This window comes from Notolepis coatsorum, assembly GCF_963971535.1.
Source record: "Notolepis coatsorum genome assembly, chromosome: 5".
NCBI lineage: Eukaryota > Metazoa > Chordata > Actinopteri > Aulopiformes > Paralepididae > Notolepis > Notolepis coatsorum.
This window is the reverse complement of record NC_140169.1, coordinates 188365160-188380902: the sequence shown is the minus strand read 5'-3', so window position 1 is coordinate 188380902 and position 15743 is coordinate 188365160. Positions and strand designations below refer to the sequence as shown.

General features: G+C 46.1%; 1 protein-coding gene across 1 annotated transcript in view; it reads right to left on the bottom strand.

The window, feature by feature from the left end:
- LOC311228487 (LIM domain only protein 7-like) overlaps window positions 1–15743 on the bottom strand; it is a 185702-nt gene that overhangs the window by 17668 nt on the left and 152291 nt on the right. Inside the window, 6 exon segments of the mRNA XM_084314390.1 lie at window positions 2961–3068; window positions 4590–4615; window positions 6111–6167; window positions 6527–6590; window positions 7171–7358; window positions 8937–9098. Coding sequence (XP_084170516.1) covers window positions 2961–3068; window positions 4590–4615; window positions 6111–6167; window positions 6527–6590; window positions 7171–7358; window positions 8937–9098 — 605 coding nt within the window.

The window sequence follows — 15743 nt, the reverse complement described above, 5'->3', positions numbered from 1 at the left end:
TGGCTGATAAGACTCAGCTCCTGCTCTTTCCATTAATGCAGTGATTCTATCAGCTTGGACACCAAGATTGATGGTAACCTGCTAAATGACGGAAATGTGATTCAATAAAGATGTTGGTGAAATAGTGGTGGCTCAGAAGGTGGAGCATCTACTGTTTCATATCTAAGGACTTTCCCCTCTTAGCCAATGAGTCAATTGACCTATCTCAAGCCCCGCCCATATGAAGCCACATAACTAAAAGTATCATAAAAGAACTTCTTTGCAGCAACCAGATAAACAGTTAATGTAGACGTGGCCTCTAATTGAGACCTGCCTTTATTTGTCAAAACACGTAAAAACATCCTGCCTTTATTTGGGACAGGTGTCTATTCGGGACTCTGCTTTTATTTGAAGTTTTACGGTACATAGAGTACACACAGACGTTTGCTTCTGGCACAGAGACAAAAAATGGAACGTGAAGTTATTATAAATTAAACAAATTATATAAGCCGCGTTATGAGAGTACAGCACAGTGATCGCCAGGGGTAGTGAGTGATTGGGTGAGGTGGATGAGTCTGTCTCAGGGGCAGTGATGCCACAGATCTGATTACTGATTACTGATTACTCCTTTAAAAAGTAATCTTAGTTACTTTACTGATTACTTGATTATCAGAGTAACTTAGTTACTTTGAAAGTAACTAGGTTACGAAGTCGTCCCCCCTGCTGCTGCCACAACATAAGAATGACAAAAAAAAATTAGTAAAATGTACTCAGTTTGAGTAAAATGTACTAATAGGGCAGGTAGGCCTATCTTGCTATCTATAGATCTATAGATTTCACAAAAGATAAATGGTCAATAACACCACATGTAGGCTGATATGTAGCCTACCTTTGAGGCCTGCCCCATTCAGATATGGTTCTACGTTATTATTATTTATTATTGTGTGAATGAATGAATGAAAACTTTATTTAACAGATTGCAGAATGGGTACAATACAGTACGGCTCAATACATACAATTGTTAAGGGGATGCAGACCTGAGAAAGACGTTTGTCTTGTTTCCATCAGGGTCCCCCATTTTCAATTCATATAGACATTTATGACATACACAACATACATGACATTTATGGCATAGGGACATATAGGTATTTAGTACTGATACATTTGTGACATAAGCGGTATTCAAATATACAGTACTGTTACCCCTAGATCCTGACAGAGTATATACATATGATGGGGAGGGGACTGTACATTAGGAGGGGGTGGGTGGGTGGGAGGGAAATATACATACGGCGGGGAGGGAATATATATACTGCAGTGTTGTCAGTGTGCTACTGACAACCTACATACTGCAGTATGGTGTTCCATGTTCATGAATAGTGCAATGCAAAAGATGTTTAACTCAAAGGTGGAACATACTGTTTGGCTGGTGCAGCTCCGACTCCGAGTCCTGTAGAAGTCGATGGTCGTGCTGTGCTGTATATTCCATATGCGGTAGACAGTATTTTGTTTCCTCCGCAAAGTGAATGTTTTTTTCACCCGGCTTAGCTTACACAAACGTTAAGTAGACTAGTGAACTTCCAGTGCAAGAAAGCGTTACGAGCGCGAGCGTCTCCCTGCTAGCTCGCAGGTCAGCCTGATAATAACAATAACAGCCGCGCCCACCAGCATGGCTCAACACGCGAGGTTGCGTGCTGTGACGTCACTCCCCAATACAAGGAAAAGCTTTCCAAACGTATATTTGACTGTCGAAAACGAAAGAAAATACTGCATTCCGCCTGCATTATGATGAGATAGTAACGAAATAGTAACGCACAGCCACTTGGACAAGTAACTGCAATCAGATTACTGGCTTGTAAAGATTAACGCGTTAGATTACTATTTTCGGGGAAAAGTTATCAGATTACAATAACGCGTTACTTAGTAACGCGTTAGTGGCATCACTGCTCAGGGGCCACTGAGCATGGAACCGAAACCGTTCTGGACATTTTCACCTCAACAAAGCTCTCCCTGCACTTTAATAATAACAAGCCCTTCATCTCTCCGGCACTGTCTCTCCCAAAGTTGACGAATGTAGACAAGCTGCTCCAGGCAGGACGTCTGTTTAGCTTATTAAGAAACCATCGTGGAGTACGAGCAGCGGCAAATCATCCCCTCTTCGCCCCCGGGAGCAGTCCAGGGTGAACACCTCTCGTCCCTCAGTCCACAAATAGACCAATGGATCGTTTTTGACACGAGTTACAAATCATGATCCCTTTTTGCCACCGTCTGCGTGCTGTGTAAATGAACTGCATTTGCGTAGCGCTTTCATCCAAAGCGCTTTACAACTTGTGCCTCACATTCACAGATTCACCGATGGCGGAGGCGACCGCGCAAGGTGCCGACCTGCTCATTGGGAGCAGGACACCTCGACACACGAGGAGGCCGGGTGGAGTCGTAATCGAACCGGGAACGGTCAGATTACCAGACGACCGCTCTACCTCCTGAGCCACTGTCGCACTGTCGAAACAGTGTGTAATGTTTCTGTTTTGAAACGATCAGGAAGAGTCGAGTCTTTGTTCACTGAAACTGAAACACTGAAACTATAATATCAACAACTGGATGTGCTTATTGTGAGCAGGTCGGCACCTTGCATGGTCGCCTCCGCCGTCGGTGTGTGAATGTGTGAGTGAATGGGTGAATGTGAGGAACAAAATTGTAAAGCGCTTTGGATAAAAGCACTATATAAATTAACCATTTACCATTTATTCCATTACATCATCGTCCCAGACGTCTTGGTAGGCAAACAACAGGTTATTGTATTCAAATAAAAAGGGTTTATCATTATAATGACAACCATGGCCAATGAGCTGCATTCATGGAATGTCAGTATATTGGTAGGAGAGTGTATGAAACGTCATGCGAATTGTGGTTAGCTGACCTGGTTCAGTCCTCAAGCGCATCGTTAAGTGTGACTGATAACTGAGCCTGTGGCTATTCACCTGTAGGAGGCGCTCCTGCTCCTTCTGCCACTTCTCCTGTCTTCTGCGCTCCTCCTCTGGGTCCCAGGACCAGCGGGTAGAGGATGGGGCGATGGAGGGAACAGGTATCTGGGGAAGGAGAGAGGAACAGCATTGACACTACAGCACATTTTAACGGACCTATCGGAGGGTAGATCTCAATATTCAATTGACCTATCTCAAGCCCCGGCCCTCTTTTCTTGATCCTCCAATCACAACTGTTGCTTCCCTCGGACAAACAAAGTTTGTTTGGAGTCAGTTTTCAAAGTTAGATGAGGGCATCAGCCCTTTTTCTAAAACCCTAGAATGCATGCAACTTACAGTACTGTACATTCACATGATACTCTGTGACACAACGTTTGTTTTCTACCGTTGTCCCTTGTATTCGGGATAATTGGCCAATCAAGATCTTAAGAGGAAGAATGATTATCTCCGAAGCAATAGCTACTGTAATTATCACAAGTCAATGTGCCAGATTTAATGATAGGCCTTGGCTTTGTAATGATGACAAGTCGTGTTCCCTCTCAAAGACACTGTCAAACTCATCACTCATCTAAAGTAGTGATCAATGACATCCCCATAACTAGGGTGTGTTCTACACGATTCCTTGGTGTTCTGCTTGATGAATCTTTATCATGGAAGCCTCATATCACAGCCATAACTACAAAAATGGCCAAGAGTATTGGTATTCTTGGAAAAACACCAATAATATGGTGGCATTGATGAACACTATGTTATATTACATGTTATATAATTTTGTTTGGGGTAGTACTCATCAGACCAAACTTGAGCCCATTATACCGTCTGCAGAAGCGAGGTCTAAAAATAATCAGCTGTGTACATCGAAGTCATTCTTCTCAGCCTCTCTTTCATAAGTTAGGTATCCTCAGTGTTTATCAAGTGAATCATCTTAAGATTGGTTTATTTGTGTATAGTTCTTTAAAAAGAGCCCTTCCCCCTTTATTTCATGACATGTTTGCCCACAATTACCAATTTCATAATTACACCACATGTAGCTCCTGTTTTCTTAGACCACCCCATTCCCGCACTTCCCAATCTCAGCTTTGTTTACTCTACCGGGGGTCAAAGTTGTGGAACTCTTTGCTTCCACGTATTTTGGAATTTTCTTTTCTGAAGTTTAAAAGAGCACTGAAATCTCATCTCCTAGCTCACCAATATTTTTCCATATGGGCTCCCTTTACAAACTGTGGTCTGATGGCTTGTTGTATTTTGTTAATTTCTTCCTGTCATTATTTGTAGTTTCTTTACTTTATTTTTTCTAAACATGAAGCTGTATGGCATAAGTGCCTACTTCAGTGTCTATCTGTAGACCTGCTTGTATGTATTATGAATGAATGTTCCTTGTGTATGTTTGGGGAGGGGGGGGGGGGTATTTTATATTTATGTAATCTCAGTATAATTTAGCTTCTTGGTGAATGCCACATACTGTACAAGCTCCTAGAGGGTTTTTAGGCTATTCTCCTTCACATCTCTTTGTGTATTATATTGTATTATATGTAATTGTTTTTATACGTGTAAATAAACAAAACAAACAAACTGGTATGACCACAGGAAATATATATAAATACATTCATATTGAATACTACTCACATCTGATATTGCAGACTCGGATCCCCCTTTAGAAGAAATAACATGTTAGCATGTACAGTCATTCTATAGGTGCACAATAGACCTGAGGGCTGTATGCCATATACACAACGCTGACAGGCTTGTTAAAACTTCAACTCTGTTTGCTGTCAAGTGTGAATTCACTTTGTTTGAAGTGGCATTTAAACCCACAGCACAGTAATAATTGATGCTTTCCAACAAGCCCGGAGCGAGAAAAGGGTGTCATAAGTTCACCTGTTCAGGTTTATTGACTCACTGAGTCTAACATCATCTATTACTTAGCGTTTACTTTGGAGAGTATAGCTAAAGACGTGGCATACTAGATGAAACAGATTGCAGAGGAATCAAATGAGATCAAACTGAAGGCTATCAGCAAAAACACTTCAAAGAAACAGCACATCAGCCACATGCACAAGATGGAAACAAGCCCACATAGTAACCCGTCACAATACAGTAATGCATTTTGACAGACGCGTGCAGAGAGGGGGGTATTATTTCACAATCGCAAGCGTGCAAAAGGAATTCTTTGAACGTCATGCACAGTCATGTGGAAAGTGTAGCCACGCGTTCAACCCACTGACGTACAGTGTATATATGGTTTAACCTGGACGCATCATACCACACACACCCCACAGGACTCAAAAAGTGTCGTGTTGGTATGTTGGCATGGCTTCTGACATGCTGTATAGCCTTTGGAGTTAAATATGTTGTCATTTCATGTATTCCTTCACCACTTTCCCAACTCATAAGGTTCTATTTGTCTCATTTAACTACAGACAAGTGTCTCTCAGCTTCAGGCTCAGGACCTGCCCTCAGCTCTTACCACCACCACCACCAACATGTGGTTGCGAGATGATGATGATGATGTGTTGTAATATACAAGATTGTAAACAGTTTATTTTTAACATGTAATTACGTTTAAACATTTTGGGATAAATGCATTTTTCTTGTGAAAGAATGAATATGCAGTCTATAGGTCTGAAAAGGGAAAATACTAATGACTTTGTGGTGCAATTCACCTGTGCATGTGTACCCATGTTGGGCCATGACGGGATAAGTAGACATCTATAATTACTAGAATATCTTAGCTCCCACAGTTAAGACAGCATGCCAGTGTCTCAGGTTGTAACAGGTGAGGATGTCACAGCAAACTCAACCCTGTTTACCACAGAGGTAGACCAGCGCACTGACGGCGGACCCTGAGCAGCCTGAAGACGGGAGGGGAAGAGGCAAAAAGGAGTTATGGCCCAGCAGCACCACACCAGCCTAACAAAAAGCAACAGACCCAAAACGCAGCCCTGGGGAACTTTTCATATCATATTGATCTGACATTACCCATCAATTGAACACGAGGTCTGAAGCGACATGAAACGTATCATACAAGATGAGAGACCTTGTTAGAAACCACTGTGATAGAGCAATATGAAAGCGGAGCGCCCAGCCACTAAATTAAAGAGAAGTTAGCCTTTGATCAGTGTCCTCACTTAGGTCAGTGCTTTTTACCTTGTTCAAAAAACTCTGACCTCCGTTTTAAGTTTTTCAAAGATATGGGCTCTGACTCTACATGAGAAATGGAGAAGAAGGGAACAGTGAAGAACAGTAAGAGGGAAATGCTGTATATATCAATTGCAATTATATTATACATATCATTTGGAACCTTCATTTGTATCTATAAATCAGTAAAGATGCACAGTAATAATGTAAAAAAAAAAAAAAAAAAAAAAAGATTAGTCACACGGCTTTCACAAAATATCAGATAAAAATGTTCACATCATGTATTCTAATTCTAAAGAATGCTAGGTCACAGGAAAAGCAGATCCCCTAGTACCAAATGTTTGCTTTCAGTTCAGGTTTCGCTGTTTCATTATCAACTTGAGTTCTGGGAGCGTTCTAGAGAGATTCTGAGCTCTGCTCTTTACCTTTGTTCCTCCGTGACACTGCCTCCTCATGGAAACCACTGTTCAGGCCATTAGAAGCTACGTCCTGCAAGAAGAAGGGATGTTGTGAAAAGCGGTCAACCCTCCTAAACCACCTTTTTATTAGTAAAAAAAAAAGAGTTTATCCACCTTTTTAAAATTGAGATAAATCTTTATGATGGAAATCCATCGTATGGATTATAGTAACTATTATTAGATTGCATGTTACATGAAAATAGGGTACTTATATACAGTAACATAACATAAATATAACAATAAAATAAGAATTATACTATTCTAATTGTTCATAGTTTACTGTTGCATCACTGGCTATACTGTAAATAGTGGGTGGAAGAAGTACCCACATGTCATACTGAGTTGACGATAGAAATACCCTGATAGAAAAACGTACTATCAGCAAAAAGATTAATTCCCCAAATAAAATTACTCGAGTGAGGTGTAAATACCCCAAATTGTATGCAACACTTGCGAAAAGGTACTTTGTTACTTTCCTACACGTGGCTCTAAAGTCATAGAAGATGCCCTTGAGGAACACCTGCTCTATTGATTATGCAGAGTGAGCAGCACACAGGCGAGAGACGGTTATTAACTCCGCATGGACTCGGCTACCCCCCTGGGTCACTCACCATGATTGGGTGCGTGGGCGCCTCCTTGGCTCTCAGTGGCTCCGTGGGTGAAACACGTGAGGTGAAATCCAGACTGGTGTTGACCGCGCTTGGGTCGGCGACACCTAGAAGTATTGGATGATCCAGAGTGGTGAGATTGATGGTCTTATGGCTTTTATATGGCGGGGAAGGTAGGTCTCTCTCCCAGTCTGTGCATGCAGACGATGGAACGGCAAAGAATGTGATGCACAGTATTTAATACGTACCGGCATGTTCATGTCAAGGAGTGTTAGTGTACAGTATGTCCGTGTTAAGTGTACAGTATACATGTGTGTGTAGTTGTGTATATATAATGTGAAAATACAACATTAGACACAGCATTGTGCGTTATAGAACTATAGTGAGTATAGTTAAAGCAGGGGTAAGCTTGTTGTTATGGTGTTATTGTAAGGAGCAGCAGGGGGTGACAGAGAAACCACCTTCCCCCAGCCATGCAGTCTATTAAAGCCTCCATAAAAAAAAAACACACAGTGTTACTAACAGGCTCACGCAACCTCTAGACTTTGGCTATTTCCAGCGTGTTAGCACATTTAGTTCAGTCTGCTAGTAGTGGTAGCCTGGATTATTGGGTCTGGGCGAGCTGACGGGGTAAGCCCATTTCCACTCAAAGGAATGTAAGGTAAGCCTGTTACACTAACACTGTATCAAAAAACAACACAACAACAGTGCACTTGCACTCGAGGGGAACCGTGACCCTCGGTTGGGTTAGTTAGTTATCCACCGATACCACACATATATATACACACAGACAGAGGAAGAGGGCAGGACACAGAGTGTGGGGGGGGCAGAGACACACAGTAGGGAGGAAAGAGTAGCCACTGAAGTCCCGTGTCAGTTAGAAGATGGTCTTCCCACAGCAAGAAACCTCAGCTATGAGACCCTTATATGCAACACTCACATTTCAGCGGTAGAGGCACTCAAGCACAAAATGAACAGAAACAAACACAATTACATCTCAAAACTGACGTGGAAAACAAAACACCAGCATTCCCTTTTTAAATGATTCTAGTAGGATAATATATCATTTAATGTAGACAATCGTGACTTTATCAAGCAGGCTAATATATCATGTAATGTAGACAATCGTGACTTTATCAAGCAGGCTAATATATCATGTAATGTAGACAATCGTGACTTTATCAAGCAGGCTAATATATCATGTAATGTAGACAATCGTGACTTTATCAAGCAGGCTAATATATCATGTAATGTAGACAATCGTGACTTTATCAAGCAGGCTAATATATCATGTAATGTAGACAATCGTGACTTTATCAAGCAGGCTAATATATCATGTAATGTAGACAATCGTGACTTTATCAAGCAGGCTAATTTGTTTCCATTTCGGAAATGACCAGTGACTACGACATACTGTAAAGCCATTCGCCACGGAGGTGGGGAGTTCATAGTTCGTTTCATTTGAACTTTTTGAGCGACGCGCAGCACGTTGCGCGCCGGATTGGTCCTTATCGGGAAAGCTCTCTCTCTCTCTCTCTCTCTCTCTCTCTTTCCGCAGAAATGTGAATGTCACTTCACCGCTAAAACCGCCATGATGTTATTTATGGACGTCTCAAAACAGTTTACAGACCAATTTTGAGTGTCAAAACCATTTACCGACCCGGCCAACGCAAGCAACACTGGCAGTCTAGGAAAGCGGTGCCTGAGGTGATTCAATTGCTCTCTCCTCTCCCTCAGACAAGCGAGACACAGACTCCCAGTTGACTCACTGCTCTTGCCGTGACGGCGCACGTCGACGGCCAGGATGCCCTGCTGCAGAGCCTCATCCATGCTCGCCTTCCACTCCACGTAGCTCATGTCTGCCACCCTGTGCCCGCTCACGGTCAGCACCTCGTCTCCCACCTGCAGCTGGCACATCTCCGCCGGGCTGCCTGCGCACAGGGCGCGCGCACACACACACACACACACACACACACACACACACACACACACACACACACACACACACACACACACACACACACACACACACACACACACACACACACACACACACACACACACACACACACACACACACACACACACACACACACACACACACACACACACACACACACACACAGGAGGGCAGCGGTCAGGGTCACCTCGCGGTGGTGGGGAGGGTGGAAAAGGTCACGTTACAGAAGCTGCCGCAGATCAACTGTCTCTTGCTCTGTGTCTGTCTGGCGGCGGTCTGGAAGCAGCAGCCTCACGTAGCACTCTGCTCCAGTTACTGCAGCGCTCCTGTTATTATCACCGCCGCTCAACAAACACAGCTTCTGCCTCAACACATCTTGATCAGATAGACCCCGTTTACAGCTGGTGCTATTGATGGAGGTCTTCTCTCTGGAGGGTTGAGAGCGCATGTTAACCCTTTCACTACCAAACGGGTTAACCCCCGTTCACTGCGACAATACAGGTTAACCCTTTCACTGTCACACGACAAATGGTTAACCCGTTCACCGCCACGCTGCCACAGACGGTTAACCCTTTCACTACCACACGACAGACGGTGGTGTGATAGTGAAAGGTTAACCTTCTGTAGTGTGGTAGTGAAAGGGTTAACCATTTTTCCTGTTAATAAATAGACATTTCCTCTTCACACCTGGCATTAACCCTTTTCGCTACCACAATACAGACAGTTAACCGTCTGTAGTGTGGTAGTGAAAGGTTAACCGTCTGTAGTGTGATAGTGAAAGGTTAACCGTCTGTAGTGTGGTAGTGAAAGGTTAACCTTCTGTAGTGTGGTAGTGAAAGGTTAACCGTCTGTAGTGTGGTAGTGAAAGGGTTAACCTTCTGTAGTGTGGTAGTGAAAGGTTAACCTTCTGTAGTGTGGTAGTGAAAGGGTTAACGTTCTGTAGTGTGGTAGTGAAAGGTTAACCTTCTGTAGTGTGGTAGTGAAAGGTTAACCGTCTGTAGTGTGATAGTGAAAGGTTAACCGTCTGTAGTGTGGTAGTGAAAGGTTAACCTTCTGTAGTGTGGTAGTGAAAGGGTTAACCATCTGTAGTGTGGTGTGGTAGTGAAAGGTTAACCGTCTGTAGTGTGGTAGTGAAAGGGTTAACCTTCTGTAGTGTGGTAGTGAAAGGTTAACCTTCTGTAGTGTGGTAGTGAAAGGTTAACCTTCTGTAGTGTGGTAGTGAAAAGTTAACCTTCTGTAGTGTGGTAGTGAAAGGTTAACCGTCTGTAGTGTGGTAGTGAAAGGTTAACCTTCTGTAGTGTGGTAGTGAAAGGGTTAACCTTCTGTAGTGTGGTAGTGAAAGGTTAACCTTCTGTAGTGTGGTAGTGAAAGGTTAACCGTCTGTAGTGTGATAGTGAAAGGTTAACCTTCTGTAGTGTGGTAGTGAAAGGGTTAACGTAAGGTTATGTATATAACCAAGTTCTATGAATTATGGTGACGCTCAGCATCATTCTGCACGCACTTCACTTCGTGCATGAGCACTGAATAAAAAATTCCACAATGTACCTTTACATCCCAACATTCGTCTGGCCACACCCCTATCCGCTTACCTTCATAAGCAGGTGTGTGGTCACCTACTCGCCTCCTTCCAAAACTTTCACCACAAGGCGAGATCAAGGGCCGCAGCGGCGTCCTGATGCTGAGCGTCACCATAATTCATAGAACTTGATTATATACATAACCTTACGTTCTATTTCATTATGGCTTCCGCTCAGCATCATTCTGCACAAGAGGAGCTGAGCGGGAGCCAAAGCTCGACAAATGTACCCCGCTGAGGCCCCCCACAACCATCAGACCGGGGAGGACCGAGCCCCCCGACCCTCCCTAATGGAGGATACCCTCCCTATTGGAGGACGGGAGGGAGACGGATCCGACCGTGCGAAGAGGAACTCAAGCAACTCAACGCACAGGGTGAGCAGACCGTGGCTTGACCCCACGACTACGCACACGCACAACCCGCATGCCACCAGGGAACGAACGGAAGGAACAACCCTCGTTACTGCCCCCAGAATCACGGGGTCAAGAGCAAACTCAACCCCGCGGCAAGGCCGTAGCAGCGGAGCGCGAAGGAAGACCCAGACCCACTGAAGGGACTGGATCCCCTGGAAAAAGGGGGCCCGGAGAGGTCAAATGACGCCAGGCATCAAGACCCCACCAGGCGGTCACTTAGTGACATCGCCCCCCACATCGCCAGCGTATTCGGCTAGAGCCCCTCCAAGAGCGGGCCCTTACCCCCCAATAGTACACCGCCTGGCACACTGACCCTGCAAAACAGGCAGTCAGTATGGCCGTAAAGCACTGAAAAAAGGTTAACCAACGGAAGCAGGCAGCGCACCGGGGAAACCAGGCAGCAGGCTGTAGACCTGAGCCTGGAGCACTGCGGACGAGACAGGCGCCAAAGGGGTCAACTGAAAACAGCCCCCCCGGCGGAAGGGGCGTATGCTGGCGTTGTTGAGCACCATGACAAAGCCTCCATCAAAAAAAACCCACCCAGAGGGGTCGAGGCAGAGAAGGCTGACACGATTGGCAGACGTCATGAACGTGCAGGGGCACACTCAACCGGGTAACCCGGGAGTTGACTCTGCTCCAACACACCAGGGAATCAACCACCCTCTTGGTACACAGACGGTGGTCGTTCCAATAACCCCTCAAGAAAAAACTCCAAAACACACCTGCGGGTATACACCAGCTATACCGCAGTACAAGTGTTTCAGTTTCCAAAAAAGGGTTATCCCAGGCCTACGGTGTCAACGAAACATTACTTCGGACCGGGCGCGGCGGCTCGGGAAGCACACAGGGTTACCAGAGGAGGTCTAGAAGACCACCCCAACAGCCCCCTCTTCGCCATGCATGAGAGAGGAGCGAAAGAAAGGAGAACCAGCCCCTTATAATAGTGCCAGGTACAAACTGTACCCAACAAGGGTCTCCATAACACCCAACCCTGTGACACCCGGGCCGACCCGGCATTTTTCCCCCTGAAAAAAGCACAAGTCCCTCAGGGTACCAGAACAGCAGATCCGCATCCCCGGCGGACAACGGGTTAACTGACCTGGACCAGCGTGACCAGAACCAGTTCTGTGCCCTAACCACGCCGACATGCCTACTCCAAGGGAAGGGGCAGATATGCGTGTTGATCTAAAACATGAAAAGAGGGCGCCACCCAGACGGTCCTGTTTATACCGCGCTCAGTGGCCCACCCAAAGGGCGTGAGACCCCTCTACCTATGTTCTGATCTATTCCGTTAACATCCCCCAGATATGAACGAGAATTCGTCGAGACCCAGTATCAGGCTCTCGGAAGAGGAAAGAATCCCCCATCCCGGTTGTTTTATAAAAACGCTGTTTTAATAACAAGCAACCAAGGCGTACTAGCCACCCGCATGATTCTTAACAGAAAACACCCCGAGCCAGTACTATGTATGCGTCGGGACCCAAAACATATCAATGGTCAGTCTAACCAGACCCCACATCGATCCTTCAAGGCGCCTGGGAGAACGACAAGAAGGTTGTCGTGCTTCATATTCTCCACTCTTTTTTATTAAAAAAGAAAGAAACCCCGACTGACATGAATCCCACGTGACGCAGCCGAGGGTAAATTTTTTTTTTTTTTTACATTCCGTCAACCTCACCACAGAGGAGAGACGGAACTCCTCAGAGAGACTTCCCACGTGAGCCACAGATTGAAAAGTCACGGTAACATTGAGTCATGTGACCAACCGACTCAAGTTACGCGTATATCGAGCGTAGTAGAACAGTAAGTTCCTACGCTCTGCCCCGACAACTCGACAATAACAGACCCTACATACGGGTCTAAACTCACGGAAGTCATCGTCCTAGTGACGTGTGCTATGACGGGGGGAAACCCAAGACTCAAACGCCTGTGATAGGTGCAGAGTCTGGGAACCCCCCCCCCCCCCTTGCCAAGCCGCCTAACAGCTTGGCCCTGACTCAACGAAGAAAGTCCTATAAACCCCCTGACCAATCAGAAGAGGGAAGGAGGGGTTTATCCGGCACCCCCTCACAAGCCCAGTCCTTGCATACGACAACAACAATAGCCATATGATACCTTTAGTAGCAATGCTAACGAATAGCGTAAGCTAATTCACTGCACGCTAACCACAGATACATCTGTGAACAGGGTTTATAGCAAGACCAAGTTGTGTGTGTGTGTGTTAACCCGACACCCACATCCATGTTGTAACACAGAAAAAATTGATAGAGAGAGAGAGCGGCTGAGCTGCGGTATGTTTTCATACGAGCATTACTGCAACCAACACAATAGTGTTGCAGCTCAATATCACTGTTTAAGCAACAGAGCACACAACTAACCTCTACCTTTATGTGGAGATTCAGGTCGAGGCAGAAAACCCTTTTTCAACCGAGTGTAGGCTGCAGGCCTTGCTTAAGCTCTAACATGAAGAACACCTAGCCCTCCTATCAACCCATACTAGCGAAAGATTCACACGTTGCAACCCCATCATATGTTTGGTGATTAAACACACAGTTTGTTAACAAAAAATACAGTCCCCCTTTAGAGGGGACTTTTTATTTCTGAACAAAATCATAGAGGGGCCGGGAAGGGAACATGGGGAGGGGACCACAGAGGGAAAAAGTCACTGCAGTCTCTAGCGACGCCTGCCACGAGCCGCTCGGAGCTTTCCACCCCGTGGAGCCCCGGAGGGACGGTAAACGATCGGCGGCTGGTCTCGACGATCCCTACCGTCACCTCCGGGCGTAGATGGGCCGGCTGTAGTGGCAGAAGCGCCCTCTCTCCTCCTGGCCTTCTTCGCTGAAGGTCCAGCAGTGGCGGTGGTGGCAGCGGCGGCCACGGCGGAGGATCCTCAACGACGTGGCGGCCGTCTGACTCCACCGGCGACATTGGGCGGGGGGAAATGAGATTGGAGCACGGAGCGCTCCTCCTGCATCTCCCTGCAGTTTGAGGTCATCAGCTGCAGTGCCGACCCGAATAATCCAGCTTCGGAGAAGGGTGCCGTCAGAAGGGGAGTCCTCTTCTTCTCCGGCACACGCGCCTGCTCCAGCCAAAGGTGGCGCTGGGTCAGAGTAGCCAGGGCGCGCACTTTCCCAGCGGCTATAACCTGCGGCTGAATCAGATGCAGGATGGCTCCTGCCGACTGGGCGAGATGATCATGCTGTAAATCAGTCAGCTCCGTGCCGCCCGTTAATATCCCGGACATGAATCTCGGCAGCTGCGCGATGTTAGAAGTGGCAGCTAGAGATTGTGTTCCGGTGATAAATAACTGGTCACTCCAACCGCCTCGCCAATTTCCCTTGGGGAACCGGCTTCCGTAACGGCTCCCACACCACCTCAGGACAAAGGAGCGCCCCCATCGGCCTATCAAGCCGTGGCACGCCCTCCTTCATGCCGTCTACCAAACCCGCCACCCGCGTGACTTGCACGTAGGCGGGGGTAAGGCCGATGATGTGGGAGACCACCCTGACGGACATAGGCCGCCATTGAGGGGAAAAATGGGTAGACAACATCCACCCCTCTCACCGGGCGACGCTGCCATAGATCAGTGGTTCCCAAAGTCGGGGTCGCGACCCAAAGGTGGGCCGCGAGCAGCCACGGGTGGGCCGTGAGATGATTAAAAAAAATAATAATATTTTTTTTTTTATTTTTTTTTTATTTTTTTTTTTTATTTTTTTTTTTTTCAGGCCACTGAACTTAGAAGCAGGCCAGGACAGTGTTTCTAGTTGTATTCTATTCTATTGTATTCTAAAATGTGACTATATGGTTTTATATTAACTTAATAAATAAACAAAAACAAAAAAATCTACTTATTTCAACGAACATTTCAAACTAAATAACAGATTATGCACATAAAACGCTGAAAACAACCGAAGCAACAATAGTATTTTAATGAGGCTATTATTATTATCATTATTATTTTGCAACAAGTTAGCCCTCTCATAAATAGCACATATAAATGAATAACTAACTTGAACTAACTTAATAGGATTGAAGTGATATTTGGCTTAAAAAATCGGTCACCTGGCAAAAAAAAGAAGAAAAAAAAAGCCTGACGATGTGCATTGGGCCGCGGCTCTCTGACGCCTTATTTTCTGGGTCCTGGCCTGAAAAGTTTGGGAACCCCTGCCATAGATGACCTATGCAATCATCAGGGACAGGAACAGGCAGTGGCTGCGGCAGCCGCACGCCGTTTGCGACTGCCGCCGCCGCCATGAGCTCGGGGAACAAAGCACGCAGTTCCCCCTGCATACTTTCCTCCTCCGAGCCCGCGTCCCTCACATACAGCAGACTACTGGTCAAGGATCCACATTCTGATGTGGCTGATAGCAGGGCATCCCGCCGCCGAGTCGGAGGTTCTAACCCAACATCTGCGGACGAGGAACCCCAAGGAGACATCCCCCCCCCCTCCAGTGTTACCTGGACAGGCAGGGGACATGTCTCTACCGGGCCTTCGAACAAGAACCCGTCTGCCTCTATCATGTAGTCCTCTGTCTCCATCGGGCATGTAGAGACCGACGCATCCTCATCCGGCTCCAGCAACTCACCAAAACCGGGCCGTTCGCGTCTGCAAGCCACCATCTTGCGA